The sequence below is a fragment of the Sinohyriopsis cumingii genome, chromosome 13 (assembly GCF_028554795.1).
Source record: "Sinohyriopsis cumingii isolate HCF-2022 chromosome 13, ASM2855479v2, whole genome shotgun sequence".
Taxonomy (NCBI): Eukaryota; Metazoa; Mollusca; class Bivalvia; order Unionida; family Unionidae; genus Sinohyriopsis; species Sinohyriopsis cumingii.
Window position 1 is genome coordinate 60,000,626 of NC_142973.1, and position 18,306 is coordinate 60,018,931.

At 34.8% G+C, this 18,306-nt stretch overlaps 1 protein-coding gene across 1 annotated transcript; it reads right to left on the bottom strand.

Annotated features, from left to right (window-relative positions):
* Positions 1 to 13,208: 13,208 nt before the first annotated feature.
* Positions 13,209 to 14,666, bottom strand: LOC149785670 (neuropeptide S receptor-like). The gene has a single exon (XM_089979919.1). The coding sequence runs from the start codon at positions 14,664 to 14,666 to the stop codon at positions 13,209 to 13,211; it is 1,458 nt and encodes a 485-aa protein (XP_089836045.1).
* Between the last annotated feature and the right edge of the window lie 3,640 nt (positions 14,667 to 18,306).

The following is an 18,306-nucleotide window of genomic DNA, read 5'->3' on the forward strand; positions in this document are numbered from 1 at the left end:
GTATGGGTTACGAAAGTATTATTATTTATTTATTTTTTTTTTTGGGGGGGGGGACGCACCAGACAGATGCACCCCCCACCACAAAAATAAAGTGTTTTCATGTACTCTTGTATACCCCAAGATGTGTGTGCTTGTTTAAAGTTTTAAAAAAGGAATTTTGATCAAACGTTTAGTTTATAATTAGTCCCAGTGTTTTCTAAAGGGTAGTAGTCTGAAACATGGGTCTTATTCCCATTTTCAGATTTCATATCCTTGATTTTTAGTGATCTTTGCCAAGGATTTCCTATGTTCCGTGTATGCTATGTGTATCAATGCTATGGTGTGTGTATGCTACATAGTCTGTGTATAGGGACAGCAATACTATGTCAAATTTGTCCCTGTTGTCTTAATATATATTTTTCTATGGACTTTTCAAATTTATTTGTTTGTCCTGGTATAAATTTAGTTGCTTTTGAATTAATTTCAATTTAGAATTCCGGCGAGATGAACGGTATACTACCAGTTGAAATTAAAATAAAACCTATTGTTTTATGTGAGTGACTATGGTGTGGCGTTTCTCACATTAAAGTCTATTTTCAAAATGAGGCAGGTTGTATTCGAGTCAGGGTCCGCACTTTCTTTATTTATTTGTGTTTCTCCCAATTCGAGTTAGGCCTCCTCTCTAGTATTTCATTTATAATGTAAAAGAAGTAAATATCCAACCCAAAACCCCTTAGGAAGCTTTATACATTTACGGGTTTGGTTTTAGCATGAAAAACATAAGTGACATCTACAAAAATAATAAACTGGTAAAAAGACTAGAAAAACCAAGGACCTTTAGAAGTATAAAGGAACTTTTATGTAAATATAGGGCAAATGAGGAACTTTGGGGAATTGAAACTAAGGAAACATATAATTGGATAAGGGAAAACTTAACCTCTAAAATTAAAAATAAAGTAGAGGAGGAAATATCTCGGTTAATTGGGACAGACCTTGGAGGTACTGGACCAACATCGGCTCTCCAAAAATACAAAGCTTGATATTCAAATATCTACACGACATATGGCTGACTGGTAAAGTGGCACTCCGAAGGAGAATGATACGCATACATGTAAAATATCTCATGTGCAAATGTGCGAACTCCACAAAATATCATGCGATAGCACAGTGCGAGTTTAGGAAACAAGACAGGATACAATTATTATGGAGATATCCAAGAAATAAGAATACAGAAGAAACCAAATTTTATATCAAGACGGCAACTTTAACAAAAATTTAATAGGAAAAATAACAGATTACATAACTAAAACCATGATGGCATGTGACCAAGTCATAAACATAAAAAAATGAATAGGCCAATTTTTTTGTAATCCTTTCAAATTAATTAGAAAAAAGACCTTCTAGGAAGATTTGTGAATGGGAGGGACGGGGCTGCAAAGGGTGAAAAGAAGGGGAGGGAGATGGGGCAATGGATAGTCTCCCCTTAAAGGGGACCACCACAAAGTGAACCCTTGCCCCCATACCCCCACCCCGGATTGGAATCTGCTGTAGCCGCCACCCTTTTAATTTCTTATAAATTTTCCTAAAAAGCTTCAGTTTCTTTTTATTATCCATTAAAATTAAAATTAAATAATTAAATAGACTTTAATTATATTACGCAACCTATCACAAATCTTAATTATCGGGACAGAGAAACTATATGGGAAAAGTACGAGATAATGACGTCATGGGGCTATGAAAGAGTCGGGGAAAACACCCCATATAGGAAACTTTACATACAAACACGAAAACAAAGGATCTAATAAGTCTCTCTTCTAATTCTATTCGCTCTAAATGTGCAGCTCTCGCACTGCACGGTAAATCCCCACTGTGTGTGTGTGTGTGGGGGGGAAGAACAACCATTTTTAGAGATTTTGGCAGAAATCCAATGAATAATTTGAGACGGCCTAACTCTAGGTGGGAGAAATACAAGCAAATAAAAAAGTGTATGGACTCCAACTCGAGTACAGCGGATTTCAATTTACAAATTCAATATGTGAATAATGACACAATATATTTGCACACAGAACACATTAAGGTTTTTTTTTCTTAATTAAATTATAATACACCGTTACTTCGCCAAAATTCCAAAATATATTAAATGAATAAAAATAAACCTTTTCTTGATCCGATTATAAGGTCCTAAGATTACTGGGGAGATTTGGGAAAAAAAAAATGTAGGAAAACCCAACATGGAAGCAAAATATAGCATACACAAACTATAGCATATATACATATAGCACACACGGGATATAGGCGACCTCTAGCCAAGGTCAATCAAGAGTATAGGGAAGGGATTTCAAGTCAGGTGATGGAAAGATGGAAACCTACTCGGAAAAACAACCCTATAGATAAAACTAAGTTTAAAAAAAAATACCCCGTTAAAAATTAGAATTAAATGTTTTTTACCTAAATTCTTTTGCATAATATAAAACATACAACACATGGGGGGGGGGAATAAATACACATAAAACACCATAATTTTTTGGAAAAGTGGGGGGGATCTGTCTGGTGCCCCTCACCCACCACCCACCCCAGTACTTCGTCTTGTGGGGATAAATGTACGTCATTTCCTGCTGGCGTCCTCTATAGGTGGAAAATCGTAGCTAAGTAACAGTGATGTATACTTTTATTTCGAGAAATTAAATTATTTTTTCTGTACACTTGATAGTTTTTTTTTTTTGGTTCTTTTTGTTCAAGTATAACTACTTTTAATCATGTTATGCAAATCTGATGCAAAAAGAAAAATGTTGGTGCATGGCCGGTAACTTTTATTCGTCATGGCAACGGAAATTAAATTCCGCGCATGCGCATTTTGTGTGGGAGCACAAAAAACCCCACACAAAAACAAGCAAGTGAATGCAAACATCTACTAAAACAAGCCATTATGTGAGAACTTGGCCTGAAAAGAGCAAATATAGGTACTATAAAATGTTGTCTAGTCTCGGATTTGACAATCCTTATTTTTTTATGCTGATGAAACATTTTTCAGTAGAATTTTTTATCCTACAGTTTAAATGCCTATATTTACTGTTTATAATCATACCTGTTCAAACGTACTGGTCACATATAATAATATCGTCGAAATATTAACTAATACCATGCTGGATTTAAATAGAATGTCTAAATAATCATAAAACTAAAGGTGTAATTGATTATAACCAATATATATTGTTTGCAATAACAAGATAATGAGATCCGAACATTGACCAAACAGTACTTAGAGAAATTCAATATCGATTAGTTCATCCTCAACCTCCAACTGATATACTTTATTGCAAGGGGTAAATGGTACCCTATTGAAATGGAACCGTATTGAAAGACGTGTTAGGATAAAAGATACCATTGTTAAAGAATATTCTGACCGACTGAGATCTCAACATCGTACATCATAGCTGAAAACAGTGCAAGCCAGTATACATATTTGCATTATGCTCACGCAAAAAATATTGTATCAACCAAAGGGGTTTCTTGACCGAGCGATGTCAAGCCCTTGCGCGAATCCCGCTACGAGTCATAAGTTTCCCCTGATTCAAAGGAATCCTGTACAACTACTTCTGCAAACTGGAAAGTCCAACGCGTCCATTCTATCAATAATGTTACTCTAATTAATACATGACCACAAATCCCAATTTCCCAATTGAATGTCAAGGTCACAACTGCAAAGCTTCTCTTCGTTAACTTTCCGTAACTTACCACCAGTATTTCACGCCGTGAAACTATACAACTCAACAACCTAATACAGGGAACCGTTTTTACTACGCCACCTTAGGCCATTTAAATCATGATTTTTTTGCTTAATTACGCCTGTAACTTTGTAATATATTTACCACCATAGCAACAATAAATGGCGCCTGCCGAAGGCGGAACAGTCCTTTCCTGTTGATTCCATTGTATAATTTACCAATCTCCAGTCATAAATACTGCACCTGGAGTCACACGATCAATTCACGCAACTAGATTTGAATAGGGACTACTGAGTGACAGGGACACTCATGCGGCTCTGACCTGAATTCACCAAAAGTAAACCATGTCATCTTGAAACTCACTTACACTTCACTCCGTAACGTTTGCCCCTAGTAACTGGCTAATTATTTCGGTCTAAAGACTATAATCCCAGCACCGACTTCCCATATTCAAGCGAGTATATAATGAATCCTTAAAATGGAGAGCTGTAAACAAATGCGCATACTCCAAAATATATTACAATATATACATACTTTGGAATTTTATTAACTATTTTTGTTTATATATTTTCATTGTACTCGTGAATGGGCAATGTGATTTTGCGTTCTGCCTTGCTTATAAAATGTATTGTCTTTGGTCAACAAAAGTTGATTTAGAGTGGATAAGAAAAGAAGTTTTGTTAAACGATGATGGAATTAAATAAACACTGGGGACAATATCGTACGTTGCATCAAAATGATAACACATAAATCGCAGAGATTAACTGAGATTTTGCTTAACGGTCAATCAGTCCGCACTCGCAGTAGGGAAATAAGTGAATAATGCAAAAGCCGACCATTGTCTGATAATCGACGTACATCTGCCACTGCCATATATTGTAAAAATCCCATTACTACAGGGAAAAAAGAATTAACTACAACTGCTTCTTTGGGGCGTCATGTGTGACCAGTGTATATTAGTATTGTGTTAGAAAAATATTGCGACAAACCAAAGTAAAGAAAACAGTCACTTTTATCAATCAGTCCATATCGTTTTACAAATTATACTGAATAATTGACTTCAGTAGAACTCAGAAGAATGTATTCCTGTAAGCACATCACGATTGCGGTGTTTGTACATTTATATAAAGTGGGATCATTTTACAAGCAAAGTATACATTTAAAAATTAATACTACAAATGAGACAACACATAAGTACATACGGATTATAATCGTGAGATGGCAAAGAATGGTTCATATGTTGAGAGGTAACCAATACACCAACAAAATAAGAGTTCGTAAGAACATCTTATTTCCTTCTAAGATATACTTAGCCATAATGCAAATTGTTTCATAATATGAAACATTTAAACATATTCTGACCATGCTGGAAACAAAAATAGTAAATTTAATTTAGTTTAGAGTAAACTGTAAGTTAGTTCTTTCCTTTTGGCATGGTGTCTGAATAAAAAAGTATATTTCTCAAATTTGCTAACCACTACACTGTCATTATGTAATTAGATACCTAATTGTTGTACCATGGTTGTATACATATATCTATAAATATATATAGTTTTGTGGACATGTACGGTTGAATAATACCATCCCGTGTTTGTGTAGGACAATGCGTACATCACAATCGCACTCATAAATTTGAATCAATACCATCTCATGAATGGTTAGGGGCCGTCCATTTAGTATGTACGCATAGAGGGTGGAGGGGGGTAACCCAAATGCATAGGCTTGCGTATGGAGGTATGCTGATAATAAATGTACGCATTTAAGGGGGGGGGGGGCGCTGAAACGTCGAAAATAAGTTGTATAATACGTATCCTGTTCGACTTGGTTCAGTAGGCTTTTGCATTTTAGCGGACACAAGACAAACTTGTCCCACCCAGTCACACTATCCTGACAACAGGCCGGCTAATCCGAACACTAACCTCTTAATGATCGGCACCAAAAGTGGCAGCTGCTAGTACCATTTTTTATGTCTTTAGTATGATTCGGCCGGGGTTTGAATACGCGACCACTCGCATCCGAGGCGGACGCTCTATAGACACATTGCAAAACCATCGGAGAAGTAACTTAGAAAAGAATGTACGATACTGGTTCCTGTTTTTCATGACAACTCGACCTGGAGACCTACCTGATGGAAAATGAAGGCGCATTATAAGGTTATAATATACGAGTCCACAAAATTATTAAAATTATAATTTTCCAGCAAGTTAGTGTCTCTTAGCATTTGACAAAGTCTGCTTGCAGTAGCGTACTAAGGGGAGGGGGGTTACAACATACTTCGATGCTAATACTACTGATTTCAAGCATAAAATTTAAGCTAAACAACAGCATATAACATGTTTACATATATTATTAAGTACGTCTTCATTTGGCTTTCCGTGCGCCAAATGCCTTCCAACACAAACATTTTCCATATAGGTAAATTAGTTGTTCCAATCTTAAACAACCATATATTTCGACATATATAATATCAATGTATAGGTTTCTCATCAGTTTAAATCGATCTGTCCCCCAAAAAAGTCGAGAAAATTAATAATAAAAAAGTTGGTATTTATGACTCATTATGGCTTGCGACTTTACCGATCTTCATATCCTTGATATGTGCATCTACCCTTCCCGTTTAGCCATAGTATCACATACTTGGATACTAATACTATAGATTTGAATGATATAACTAAAGATGTACAACATTAAATAATATGTGTATGTATATTATTAAGTACGGTTTCATATGTCTGTTTGTGCACCCGATGCCTTCCTATCCGAACGGTTTCCATATAGGTGAATAATTTATACCAATAGTAAACAAACACAGCTTTTGACAAATTTCATATTAATATATAGGTTCTCATCTACCTACATCGATTTGTGCCAATAGACGTGTGTGAAAATACAAAATAAAAAAGTTCCACTTTTTACGGAATATCGGGTGCGACTTTACCGGTCTTCATATCCTTGCTACTTTAATACACCCTTCCCGTTTTGTGATTGTAGCACATACTTCGATGCTAATATTAGAGATCTGAAGTATAGAATTAAAACTATACAATATTATAAAATGTGTGTATATATTTTAATAAGCACGTCTTTATTTGTCTGTCCGTGCGCCTAGATCCGATCTATACGAAAGTTTTTCATATGGGCGAATAAGTCATAATAATCGCAAAAACAAGGTTTTGACACATTTGATATCAGATGAAAAATTTGATTTTAATTGATATGTTTCTAATCATACTAAATCGATCGGTGCCAATAGACATGTGTGAAAATGCAAAATAGAAGGTTTTGTTCTTTTTACTGAATATCGGGTGCGACTTTACCGATCTTCATATCCTTGCTACGTGAATCTACCATTGCCGTTTTGCGATCGTACTACATATTTCGATGCTATTGCTATATAGCTAAAGCATATAATTAAAGCCGTACAACTGTAAATAGTATGTGTATGTATCTTATTAAGTATGTCTTCCTTTGTCTGTCATTTCGCCTAATGTCTTCCTATACGATCGTTTTCCATACAGGTGAATAACTCATAACAATAGTAAATAAACCCCGATTTTGACAAATTTGATATAAATTGATAGGTTTCGCATCAGTCTAAATCGATCTGTGATAGTAGAAATGTAAGAAAATGCAATATGAAATTTTTGGTATTTTTGACTCTGTATCGGTTGTGAATTTAACGATCTTTATATCCTTGATACGTGCATCAACCATTGCCGTTTGCCTCGGTACCACAAACTTCAATGTTAATAGTATAAATCTGAAGCATACAAGGACAGCTATACAACAGTATATAATATGTGTATGAATCTTATTAAGTACATCTTGATGTGTCTGTATGTCCGCCCAATGTCTTCCAAAGCGAGCGTTTTCCATATTGTGTATTGTTCCACTTCCTATTTTTACACTACCTAATTTTGACCTAGTTTAATAAACACCCATTTCTACAGAGGACACATCTGTCGCAGCCTCGACATTTGTTTTACACATATCAGCATTGAGTCACGCAGACAAAAAGATTTGTCAAAAGTCATATCATTATTATTAATGAAGTGAAACAAGGACACATACGATGAAAAAAATAATACATTTCTCAAATTCACTTTTTTCCAACCAGGAAGTCCTTTTACAATCTTTACCAACTATTCTGACAAGGCAAATACAATTCCTACCATACCAAGCATCCAGTCTGCTACTCAACATGTGTTAGCTATGTGACTCACAGCTGATAACTGCATCTCCAACACTTTTTTAGAATTGTGTTTTGTGTTTTACATGAATATGTCATTACTGATTTTCTGAGGTGGTTCTTGGATATTTTACTTTGGAGTAATGAACATGAAACACACGTTTATGGTATATTTCATAAATAAATCAGCATCCTCTACATTACTGTTAATTTAAATAAAGTACATGTATTACTATTAGGATTTTTCTCTCAAAAATAGGCAATTTTACTTTAATACTAAATTTTCAAACGTCCATTAAACTAATCTTGATATTTAACTTATTTTGACAAATTAATTCTTTCTAACTGTCTTCTGTCTCCTATTATTTGCACTATTAGATAAATAAGTTATGAAGTATGCAAAACAGTTTTGTACCTTAAACAGTACATGTACATTACTAATTAGCATTATTGAAAACTTCTTAGATATCATAATAAATAGTATATATGTAATTATGTATGGTGCTTTTTGGCGACATTGGCAGATTATTCACTCCACATCCTGGTTCCCGGGCAGTTGTGATCTCTCACAATAATAATCACGGGCACAACGGCTCGTTACAAAGAAAATCAACAGATGTGGGTTCTAACCTGTAACAATATTAACATATTATATTGTTACAGGTTAGAACCCCATCCCTTGATTTTCTTTGTAACGACCCCCTGTCATCATGGGCAGTAAATTTGAAACATACTACTTCCGGGTCAATCTATTTTTACCATGTAAGAAATGCTTGTACATAATGGGAGGTAACTCAAGTTGTGCTATTCAATTCAATTCATTAATGAAAAAATGGAAATAAATAGGTAAAAAGGCAATTATTTATTTTGCAGATGAATATTTATCGAATATTTAACATTCAGCAGCGTAAATATGCATTTATTTTATTTATATTTGTGGCAAGAGTGCAGAAAAGGACGACGTGCTTCATGGGCAGATTTCCATCTGCCCACGAAGCTTTCATCTGCCCACGATACCAGTCCGAGGACGACAAAACTGCCCACGACCCACCTTAAATAATAGTATATATATATATATATATATATATATATATATATATATATATATATATATATATATATATAGCGAGAGAGAGAGAGAGATACGTTGCTTTCATATCGCTACAATGTCTGCAGAGTTGCAGTTTATAGTGTTGTCTAGCAATTGTGCATCATGCCTCAGACACCAATCCTGAGACAAACCGATGAGCGTTGTGTGTGAAATTTAGATTTTTAACGTAGCTTTAATAATTTTCCAGTCATATCGCTACGATGTCTGCAGTGTGCCAGTTTAAAATGATGTCTAGCACTGACATGTAGCATGATGTTCCACCCAGTCAAATTATCCTGACACCAGGCAAACCAGTCCTAAAACTAACCTCCTAATGGTGAGCGCCTTGCGAGGCAGCTGCTAGTACCATTTTTATAAGTGTTTAGTATGACTCGGCCGGGGTTGGAACCCCCTATCTCCGGCATCCAAGGCGGACGCTTTAACCACTTAGGCAACCGGAGAGTCAATTTGCAATATGAACAAAGAGATAAGAATGTCATTAGATACGATATGAACAAATATAAGGTGTGCAAAAAGCCCTAAAAATATTCACGTTTTGCCTACCTAGTGCTGTGATCCAAGAGAGTTTCAAGACAGGAGAAATGGCATAAGTACTAAAATGACGATTTAATATCTGATTTTCATGCAGAAATAAATTGTATTACTAAACCTATACTAAATCTTTTAATTGATGAAAGGCCCAGAACAGAGTGGCTTTAAACTGAGAGTATAAATTGTTCAGACAACAAACGCATCGTTCTGGTCTTCGCAGGCTGTCAAACAATGCATAATTATATCTTGTAAATTAACTTTTGTGCACGATTTAGGCAAGAGTAATAGCTGTATTTATTGAAGGTAACCACTTGTTCATGCCTGATATATATGGATAGATTCTTTCAAAATGTACGATAATACAGCGGTCAAACTGGGGAACTCTTGAATTCTATCCAAAAAGTTCATTAACTCTTTGAGAATAACAAAGGCAAATATAAACCAAATTGAAACATCACATACTCAAAATATGTGTTGCTACTGGTTTGCTTTTTAAAAAGTCCGTTAAATGTAAATGTTATCGAACCTGAACTTAGTCTTAATTCTTTTTTTTCTGATCCAATGATTATTGACCTTTTCAAAACTTTATTATAAGCACTGCTCACGTTCATTTGTATAATACGTTGTTTTCTAATGTATCAAAAATATTAAATTTAAAATAAATATTACTGAAACTAAAAGAAGTGTTCAAAATTTAATATAACCAAAACAATATTTTTTAAAGATATTTTGGTGGAAGATTACTGTATAGTTTCTATGCTGTATTCCAAGTAGTGTGAACTTTTCCAACCTTATGTACACAATGCTACTAGAGAAACAAAAATTGCCCACGTGTTGTCCAACATAATGTAACACGATGCAACGAGACAAACCAAAATTTCCCACATCTTGTCCAATATAATGTAACACGATGCAAAGAGACAGACCAAAATTTCCCACATGTTATCCAAGATAATGTAACACATTGCTTCCAATCAAAAGGTCTCATTTGACAGCCATCCAACTTGTCATAGGAAGTTAGAGGTTTGCTGTGTAATGTCATGTCAGTCCAATATGTGTTCAATTTATACGGAGTTTAGCATAAAATGGCACGTGATCCTCAGTATGGGGAACGAGAATGAAATTGATACACACAAAACTCTTAGATCAACGTTAATAATGGCCCGCGTTCCTCAGCTTGTGCGACAAGAGTGGCATTGTCTAACATATGCCTTTGCTAAGTTGTAATGTAATTATTGATAGGGTTATGTTTCTTCTAATTGTTGACAGAGTAAGTATCTATTCAGACGTTGATGAAACGATATTTATTAGAAACAAAGGACAATCATATACATAGATTCTTTAAATGATATTATATCATAATATGTTCAAGTGCTTATGTAAATTTGTATCACAGATTCATATATCGATGAATATACAGTTTGTTTTATCATTGCTTCCTTGAGCATGTTATACATAAATTATAAAGTGTCAGCGTTTAACATCTCAACATGTTTCAAAGACGAAAATGCGTTTCTGACAATTAAAGAAATGTTACATAGAAAACATATATACCAGATTTCATCTGACACTAAGAATGCCTGGCACATTTAGTTATTTGTCGATGACAGTTACAAAACAGAAACACAAAATAAACCAAAAGAAAGCGTCAAAGTTAACAAACTTTGCATGACGATGTCTACCAGTAGTATCGTTGTAGTACTTCACATACAGCAGGTAATGCTTATTTAATGGATAAAAGTATATGCATGTCAAGGGTTGTATAGTTCTAGTACAGTCTAAATGATGCGAGTTTTATAATCTGTATTAATGCTGAATTTTCTTTGTCATCTTTTTGTGCGTGTATACACGAATTCCTAATCCGAGCCGACTTATTTTCTCTAAATGGTCATGACAGAACTAGTCATGTAAGGTAATCGGTTCAATTAATGAAGTGTTTTATGCAAATCGTTATAGAAATAATTGATCTAAACACATTTCTGAGCCATACTTACAGATTTTCGTTATACATTCCTGAGCGTCATACGTAAGCGTATCTTTGTGTGCCGCCCATTGCAAGCCATTGATACGTTATATAACCTTAAATGACTATCTCAGGGAAGATTACTTTGTATGCCACGGACTGAAAGCGATGAATATTTATTACACGGTTTTCAAAACAGATGCTCACGTTGTATATCACAGCTTACAAGAGATGAGTAGGCATAAAGCGACCCAAAAAACGAGACTTACCACAGGTAGTACTACATAACAACCGAATACAAACAATGAATGAATATTATGCAATTTTAAAAAGATGGGCTTACTTTTTATGCCACCGATTACAAGCGATGAATGTATATTTCAAGACTTTAATAATGAAAATTACGTATAATAAGAGATTGAATTATTACGATTTCGCAAAGATTTTGTTCTTGCAGATCAAATATATTTTATCGGCAGACACCTCCCCCTCAAAATTGTACTTGTGCAGGTAATATATCTGCTGAATATCATCAATCATTTGTTGTTTTTGTTTTGTTTTGTTTTGTTTTTTGTTCTAATTATAGTATTTACCTTAGCCGCATCGAACAATGCTTGGTACACGTGACTGTAGCGCACATAAAGCAGGTGTGGTTGAAGTCACATGTAAAACTGTATGCTAGCCAGATACCTGAGTCAATCTATAAAATCCCAGCGTCTGAGCCTACGAAACGTGTTACCATTATTAAGAGATAAGATCATTTCCGGTAACGCATTACTTGTTATTTCATATGCAAAATTATTCAACTCTTTTTCCCACAAAACGCAAAAATGTTGTCTTCTCAACTTTACACAGTGTAAACATTACTTTCCTGGCTGACTTTCTTTTATTGCACGACATGTTTACGTTTTCGAAATTATATTATGTTTTATGAACTCATCCATCTATTTCTTGAGGCAGAGGAACAAAGATATTATAATAAAGAACAAAGTGTATATTATGTTGGTTGGAAGCTTGCACTAAAGTCATATTTAATGTTTGTAATGTACACAACCTTAAGGACTCGTGGATTTTCTATGTCTTTATGCTATTTAAATAATGGCACCTAAAACTTGAAACAGCTAGTAATTGCGCTTATATTAAAATTCTTAACAACTAAATGGTCGAATTTTCCATTAAAGGTGACATTAAAATTACAAATGTAATATCAATATCCCGACCCCTTGAATTTGCCTACACCTGGTTATGGAATCCTTCCAGATGTTTTAGCTTCCTTCCCCAACGACACAACAAAAAGTTTTCAAACTATGGACCTAATATCAATAATGCTCAAATTAAATTCAGATCTGTCAAATGTAATTCAATGTTAAGAATATATATATATATATATATATATATATATATATATATATATATATATATATATATATATATATATATATATATATATATATATATATATATATGTGTGTGTATATATATATATATATATATATTATATATATATATATATATATATATATATATATATTCTAACCTATATTGTTCCCCCTCTTGCAATTAAAATGGGTTTTACGATGAATGTTTTCACTACCTGATCATTATTATATAGCAAGTATAATCTTCAGCTTCTCTTTTTATTGTAGCTGTTATGGGCATACCAAAATATTTACTAGTAGGACGACGATACAATATCCAGATCTGTTACAGTTACAGTGTGCTCTCGTTATGCAGTGGCTCTTCTTTGACACGCCGCAAGGTTGGATACAAACAACGGCCGTTTCGATCGTGCACATGCACCAATTCTTTAGACGTGAAACGCACTCGCAGGCGGAATCCATCTTTGTTAGCTTCTGCTATGATACAGCTGTGAGGTCTTAGTTTGTCTGTTGAGGTTCCACTACTAGAAGACGAGAAATGGTCCCGACATTTTATAGTTAACTTATTTGTGTTGTGAATAAAGCAATAGGTCATGCCATTTTCGGGAAGTAACGATTGGTTCTTGTGTTTTTTGGCTAATCGCCCTGGGCAAAATACGTCCATTAGGCCAGGTCCTAGTTTAATATTGAATATTCCGTATAAGAAAGGGTTGACTGCACTCTGAAGAAGCGCAACCGTTTCTGCAAAAGCCATGACAGAACTGGGAATTTGGTAGGTGTAATTACTATATATCCTTATCAACGTTGTGACAAAATACGGTGTCCAACAAGCAATGAATGTAATTATAATGCAAAGTGTCATTTTAATTGTTTTCATTTTTGCCTTTGAAATTACTCCTCTGTTCGCCACAGTTTTTCTCAAAGAAGAGTTGTCGCTACTTAACTTGATGTCTACCTTTCCTTGTTTCCATACTACTCTTGCTACATTGATATAGCAGTATGATATTAAGATTGATGGGATAACCAATATATATACAGTCATAAAAGTGAAATAAACCTTCCTCTGCCACTCGGCTGTATAACCGCGGCTTTTACAGCCATATTTCGGCATACCATTTTCGTGGGTACCATCTACTGTCTGAACAAATATGAGTAATTGTGGAATAGCAAAAACAAATGCCAGTATCCAGGATGTAGCGATCATCTTCCTCGCACGAGAAGTGGAAGGTGTAAACCTGAATGGAATACATATTGCCATAAACCGGTCGAAACTCATTGCGGTTAGAATAAACGTTGTACTTGCTAAGGTAACAACTTGAGCATACGTCAAAATCTTACAAGCAGCGGGACCTAAAACCCATTCTCCAAACGCAACAAATAAGATCTCTGTAGTCATTGTCACAAAACATACAGTAAGATCTCCCACAGCTAGATTTATTATGAAGATGTTAACTCGGCTGTACCTTTTTCGATACCTGCTACGGTTAAGAACAATCAAAATAGCTGTATTGCCGGCAAATGTTAGAGTCATTATGAATACCAATGACGCAATTCGTTGTATTACATCCGGAGTCCAAATAACTTCTACTGCCGGCGTTGATAAAGACTGTGTTGTTGATGTCTCTGGGCAGAACACTGATGTTTTATTTTGAAACGGGTCACATAAAAGCGTCGTTTCTTGCCTCTGCATTGTATGAACTTGCGTAAGTGTCAGTGACAAGGATATATTTTGTAGCTTCTGACTGTTGTAGTCCAGACTGTGATCAGCCTTTTCAGATGGTTGTACCATCTTCTGAAAATAAATGAAAAGTAACCTAAAGTTAAAATCGGACACTTTTATCAAAACCTTTATTGGATGATCTAAATATTAGCTAAATATTTCCATGTGTGCTAGTATTCACTTTTAAACGTTTCTTTTGTATTCATAGGCACTGTTTATATGATGACTTACTTTATCATTGTATAATATTTTAAATTTTTCATGTATATTACTTCTTATTTCATTTATGAAACCGCAATGACCGCAGTATGTATAACAAATAACGTTTAACATAGCTGCAATGATCTAAATACGGACAAATAGTGTTTATTGAGACACACTGCAAAGCTCAATGCGTTCCACACTATGCAAAAATATAGAGATAGACAGATTGTAAATCAGGAAACACAACGGAGATCATATTTGATGCTGTCAAAGCTTTGCTTGTCGCCATTGCTCATATTTAATCTATAGGATTCGTTGCAAGAATTCTAGCATTTCACAGTGCGTCACATAAAATAGTTACGGAGTACCACACACAAAAAAAAAAAAAAACGTTCAGGGAAAAGCTGCGATGCTATATGAAGGCATCAGCTGACCACATCCTTGGCTTTCTATTGTTAAGTTCATATTCAGGTTTGGTTAATATGACTTAAAGAGAGAAATAAATGACATGCTTTAAATAAGATACGGGCAAGAACGGCGACTTTTGTCTTTTATGGTGTTTACATGCAATCAAACAGATTTTATTATAAATGTCAAAATACATGACCACGATGACAAATAATGAACGCGAATTAATTTCAGCCATTATACCGGTAACTAAGCTATGTTTCAATGGACCATTTAAAGCATGATTTGGGGAGGCCAGTGCAACAAGTACCGGAGTCGTAAGTGACGAGACACAAAACTGTAATGTGATGTGATGTGATTCTGATTTTTAACGTAACTTTAACAATTTTTCAGTCATATCGCTACGATGTCTGCAATGTGGCAGTTTATAGTGATGTCTAGCACTGGGGCATCATGTCGCAGACATGTAGCATGATGTCCCACCCAGTCAGATTATCCTGACACCAGGCAAACCAGTCCTAACACTAACTTCTTAATGCTGAGCGCCAAGCGAAGCAGCTGTTAGTACCATTTTTGTAAGTCTTTGGTATGACTCGGCCAGGGATCGAACCCACGACCTCCCGCATCCGAGGCGGACGCTCTAACCTCTAGGCCACCGGAGCGGTACTACAAAACTGTAAATTAATGGCGTACGTTTTGTGAGCGTATCGATTCTGATTACATCCCTTTATTAAATTGCTCATAGCCATCATAACTGTACGAAAGAACCATTCAAAACACCTCCTTTATTATGAACGTCTTTTTTCGACTTGTTTCTAATGGTTTTTATTTAAACAGTGAAACATTATCAAACATGTTCTGTTAAATAAGACGCAATGGAAACGCAGTATTCAGATAGCTAAGTAATTTATTAGTTATGATGATACTCTTGTCGCATGTAAAATGCATAGGTCAATGAACCCCTGTACCTGAATGTATGTATGTATGTATGTATGTATGTATGTATGTATGTATGTATGTATGTATGTATGTATGCATGTTTGTGTGTGTGTGTGTGTGTGTGCAAGCGTGCGTGCGTGCGTGTGTGTGTGTGTGTGTGTGTGTGTCCCATGGGACAAAAAAAACATACATACGAAAGTACGACACGTCTACGATGTAGAACAAGAAATAATTACATTATACATAAACGGTTTTTAGTCAAACGACTTTGTTGAACTCCAAGTCTATATTTACTGGTAATGTGTTTTAATCCTACATTTCACTTGTTTCAAGTTAGATTGAACGTTATTTTCCCCAGTGCAAGCACAAATATCATAGGTCCCTAAAGATTCACTAAGTGCCGTCTCTTCCTAATCGTGACACTAATCGAGATGAGTCTTCCAATGTAATTAATATCTCTGACCATCCAAAATCACAAAAATGACCACTGGAGAAATACAAATTACAAATAATAGAACCTAAACGAATTATTAGTCACTTCAAAAACTCATTTAATCAAACTTTAGTCATTTCCGTGCCATGGGCCTATGTGCGATAAAAGATCGTGTATGATAAGACCTTTCCAATACGGTTTGGTTGCACGTGTATGGTTCTTAACTACCAGTGTATAGTGTCAACCCTGCAGTTATGATTCTATAATATTTTGGTCAAAATAGGTACACAGTGTTCTTATAATATCTAGAAAGACAGTTATCTTAACTGTCGGAAATATTTTTAATTATTAGTAACGTCTTATGCTACCAATTTTTGGCGCCATTTAGAACCTCTCCTTTGGTGCTTCTCTTGCCATTTTTCCGTGTGGCTTCATTACAAATGACTAGTTTTCCAATGTCTCTGCTCTGATCTCAGGCGTCCCTTCTTACGCTTTACACCTTTCCTGAGGATAATGATTTGTTTAAACCATTTTGTCTTCGTACCTTTCTGACATCGTAAACACCGTACTGAACGAATATAATTGTGTCTTTGTACTGCTTCCATTATTGCAAAAGACGTTTAAGTACATTATTCTAAATTGTACTAATTGCTACTAGATAAATGCCCTTTACAAGAAATCTCATCTTTCCCTTAAAGGGTACATATATCGTAAGCTATTAGCTGAAATTAACTGGCGTGCTTGCCACTAGATACCGTATTTGACGTCTTAAAAATAGTATACGCTTAACAGATTTGACTATATATATATATATATATATATATATATATATATATATATATATATATATATATATATACTCTAAGCTTAACAAAGTATTACTCGTGTACGAACGAATTTGGTGAGATTTAAGCTCGTTGTAGGAACCTCACACAGACGATATCAGAAACAATATTTCTATTACTCTTATGTACATACAAGAAGAGTAAGCTCCCATTTTCTATGTTTGGGATTTCTCCACTGTGGAGGTGAATTTTCTATTCCAATATGGTCGCACTATAACCAAATACAAAATTCATTTATGAGAAAGATAAAACCCATTAATTAAGGTAGCATGGGCTTTAACTGCCGCATCCTTTCTACTTTGCATGCCTGAATGGAGAAACGTGCTTTTTTAGGGCAACTTTTGCTAGTTTGACTAAATGTGCATGCTTGGTAAAACACATTTGGGTATTATATCTAAGACACGAGATGGAAACTATTATTGAGATATCAATAGTTTGTTCTTATTTCTCATCTGTTTTAGTACACTTTTTTTGTTTTGTAATGTCAGATTCTCTGTGAAAACAGGTGCCTGATAATAAAAATGATCTGATCTTGTTTTCAGGATTGCATTCTATTGCTTTTGAGCCAAAAGACCTTTCAGTATTTTGCCAACGGCTCATGTACATTACAAGATTACTGTATAATTTTATTATGCTGAGTAAACGTAAGATGAATATAAAATCTGAGCAAAATTGAAGTATTAGGTTTTTTTATTATGCCTGCAAATTGCGACAAAGCTCCCATAATTTAATTACATATCGTAAGGTGTCCTACGTTTTGTAATGACTCATAATGGCCTTAAAAGCATAGCCCTCTAATTGATTATTGGTAACGTGATGGGGATTTGCTAAGTAAGGTTGTTTGACATGTAGGAAGAGTATATTTCCTCCACTTTCGATA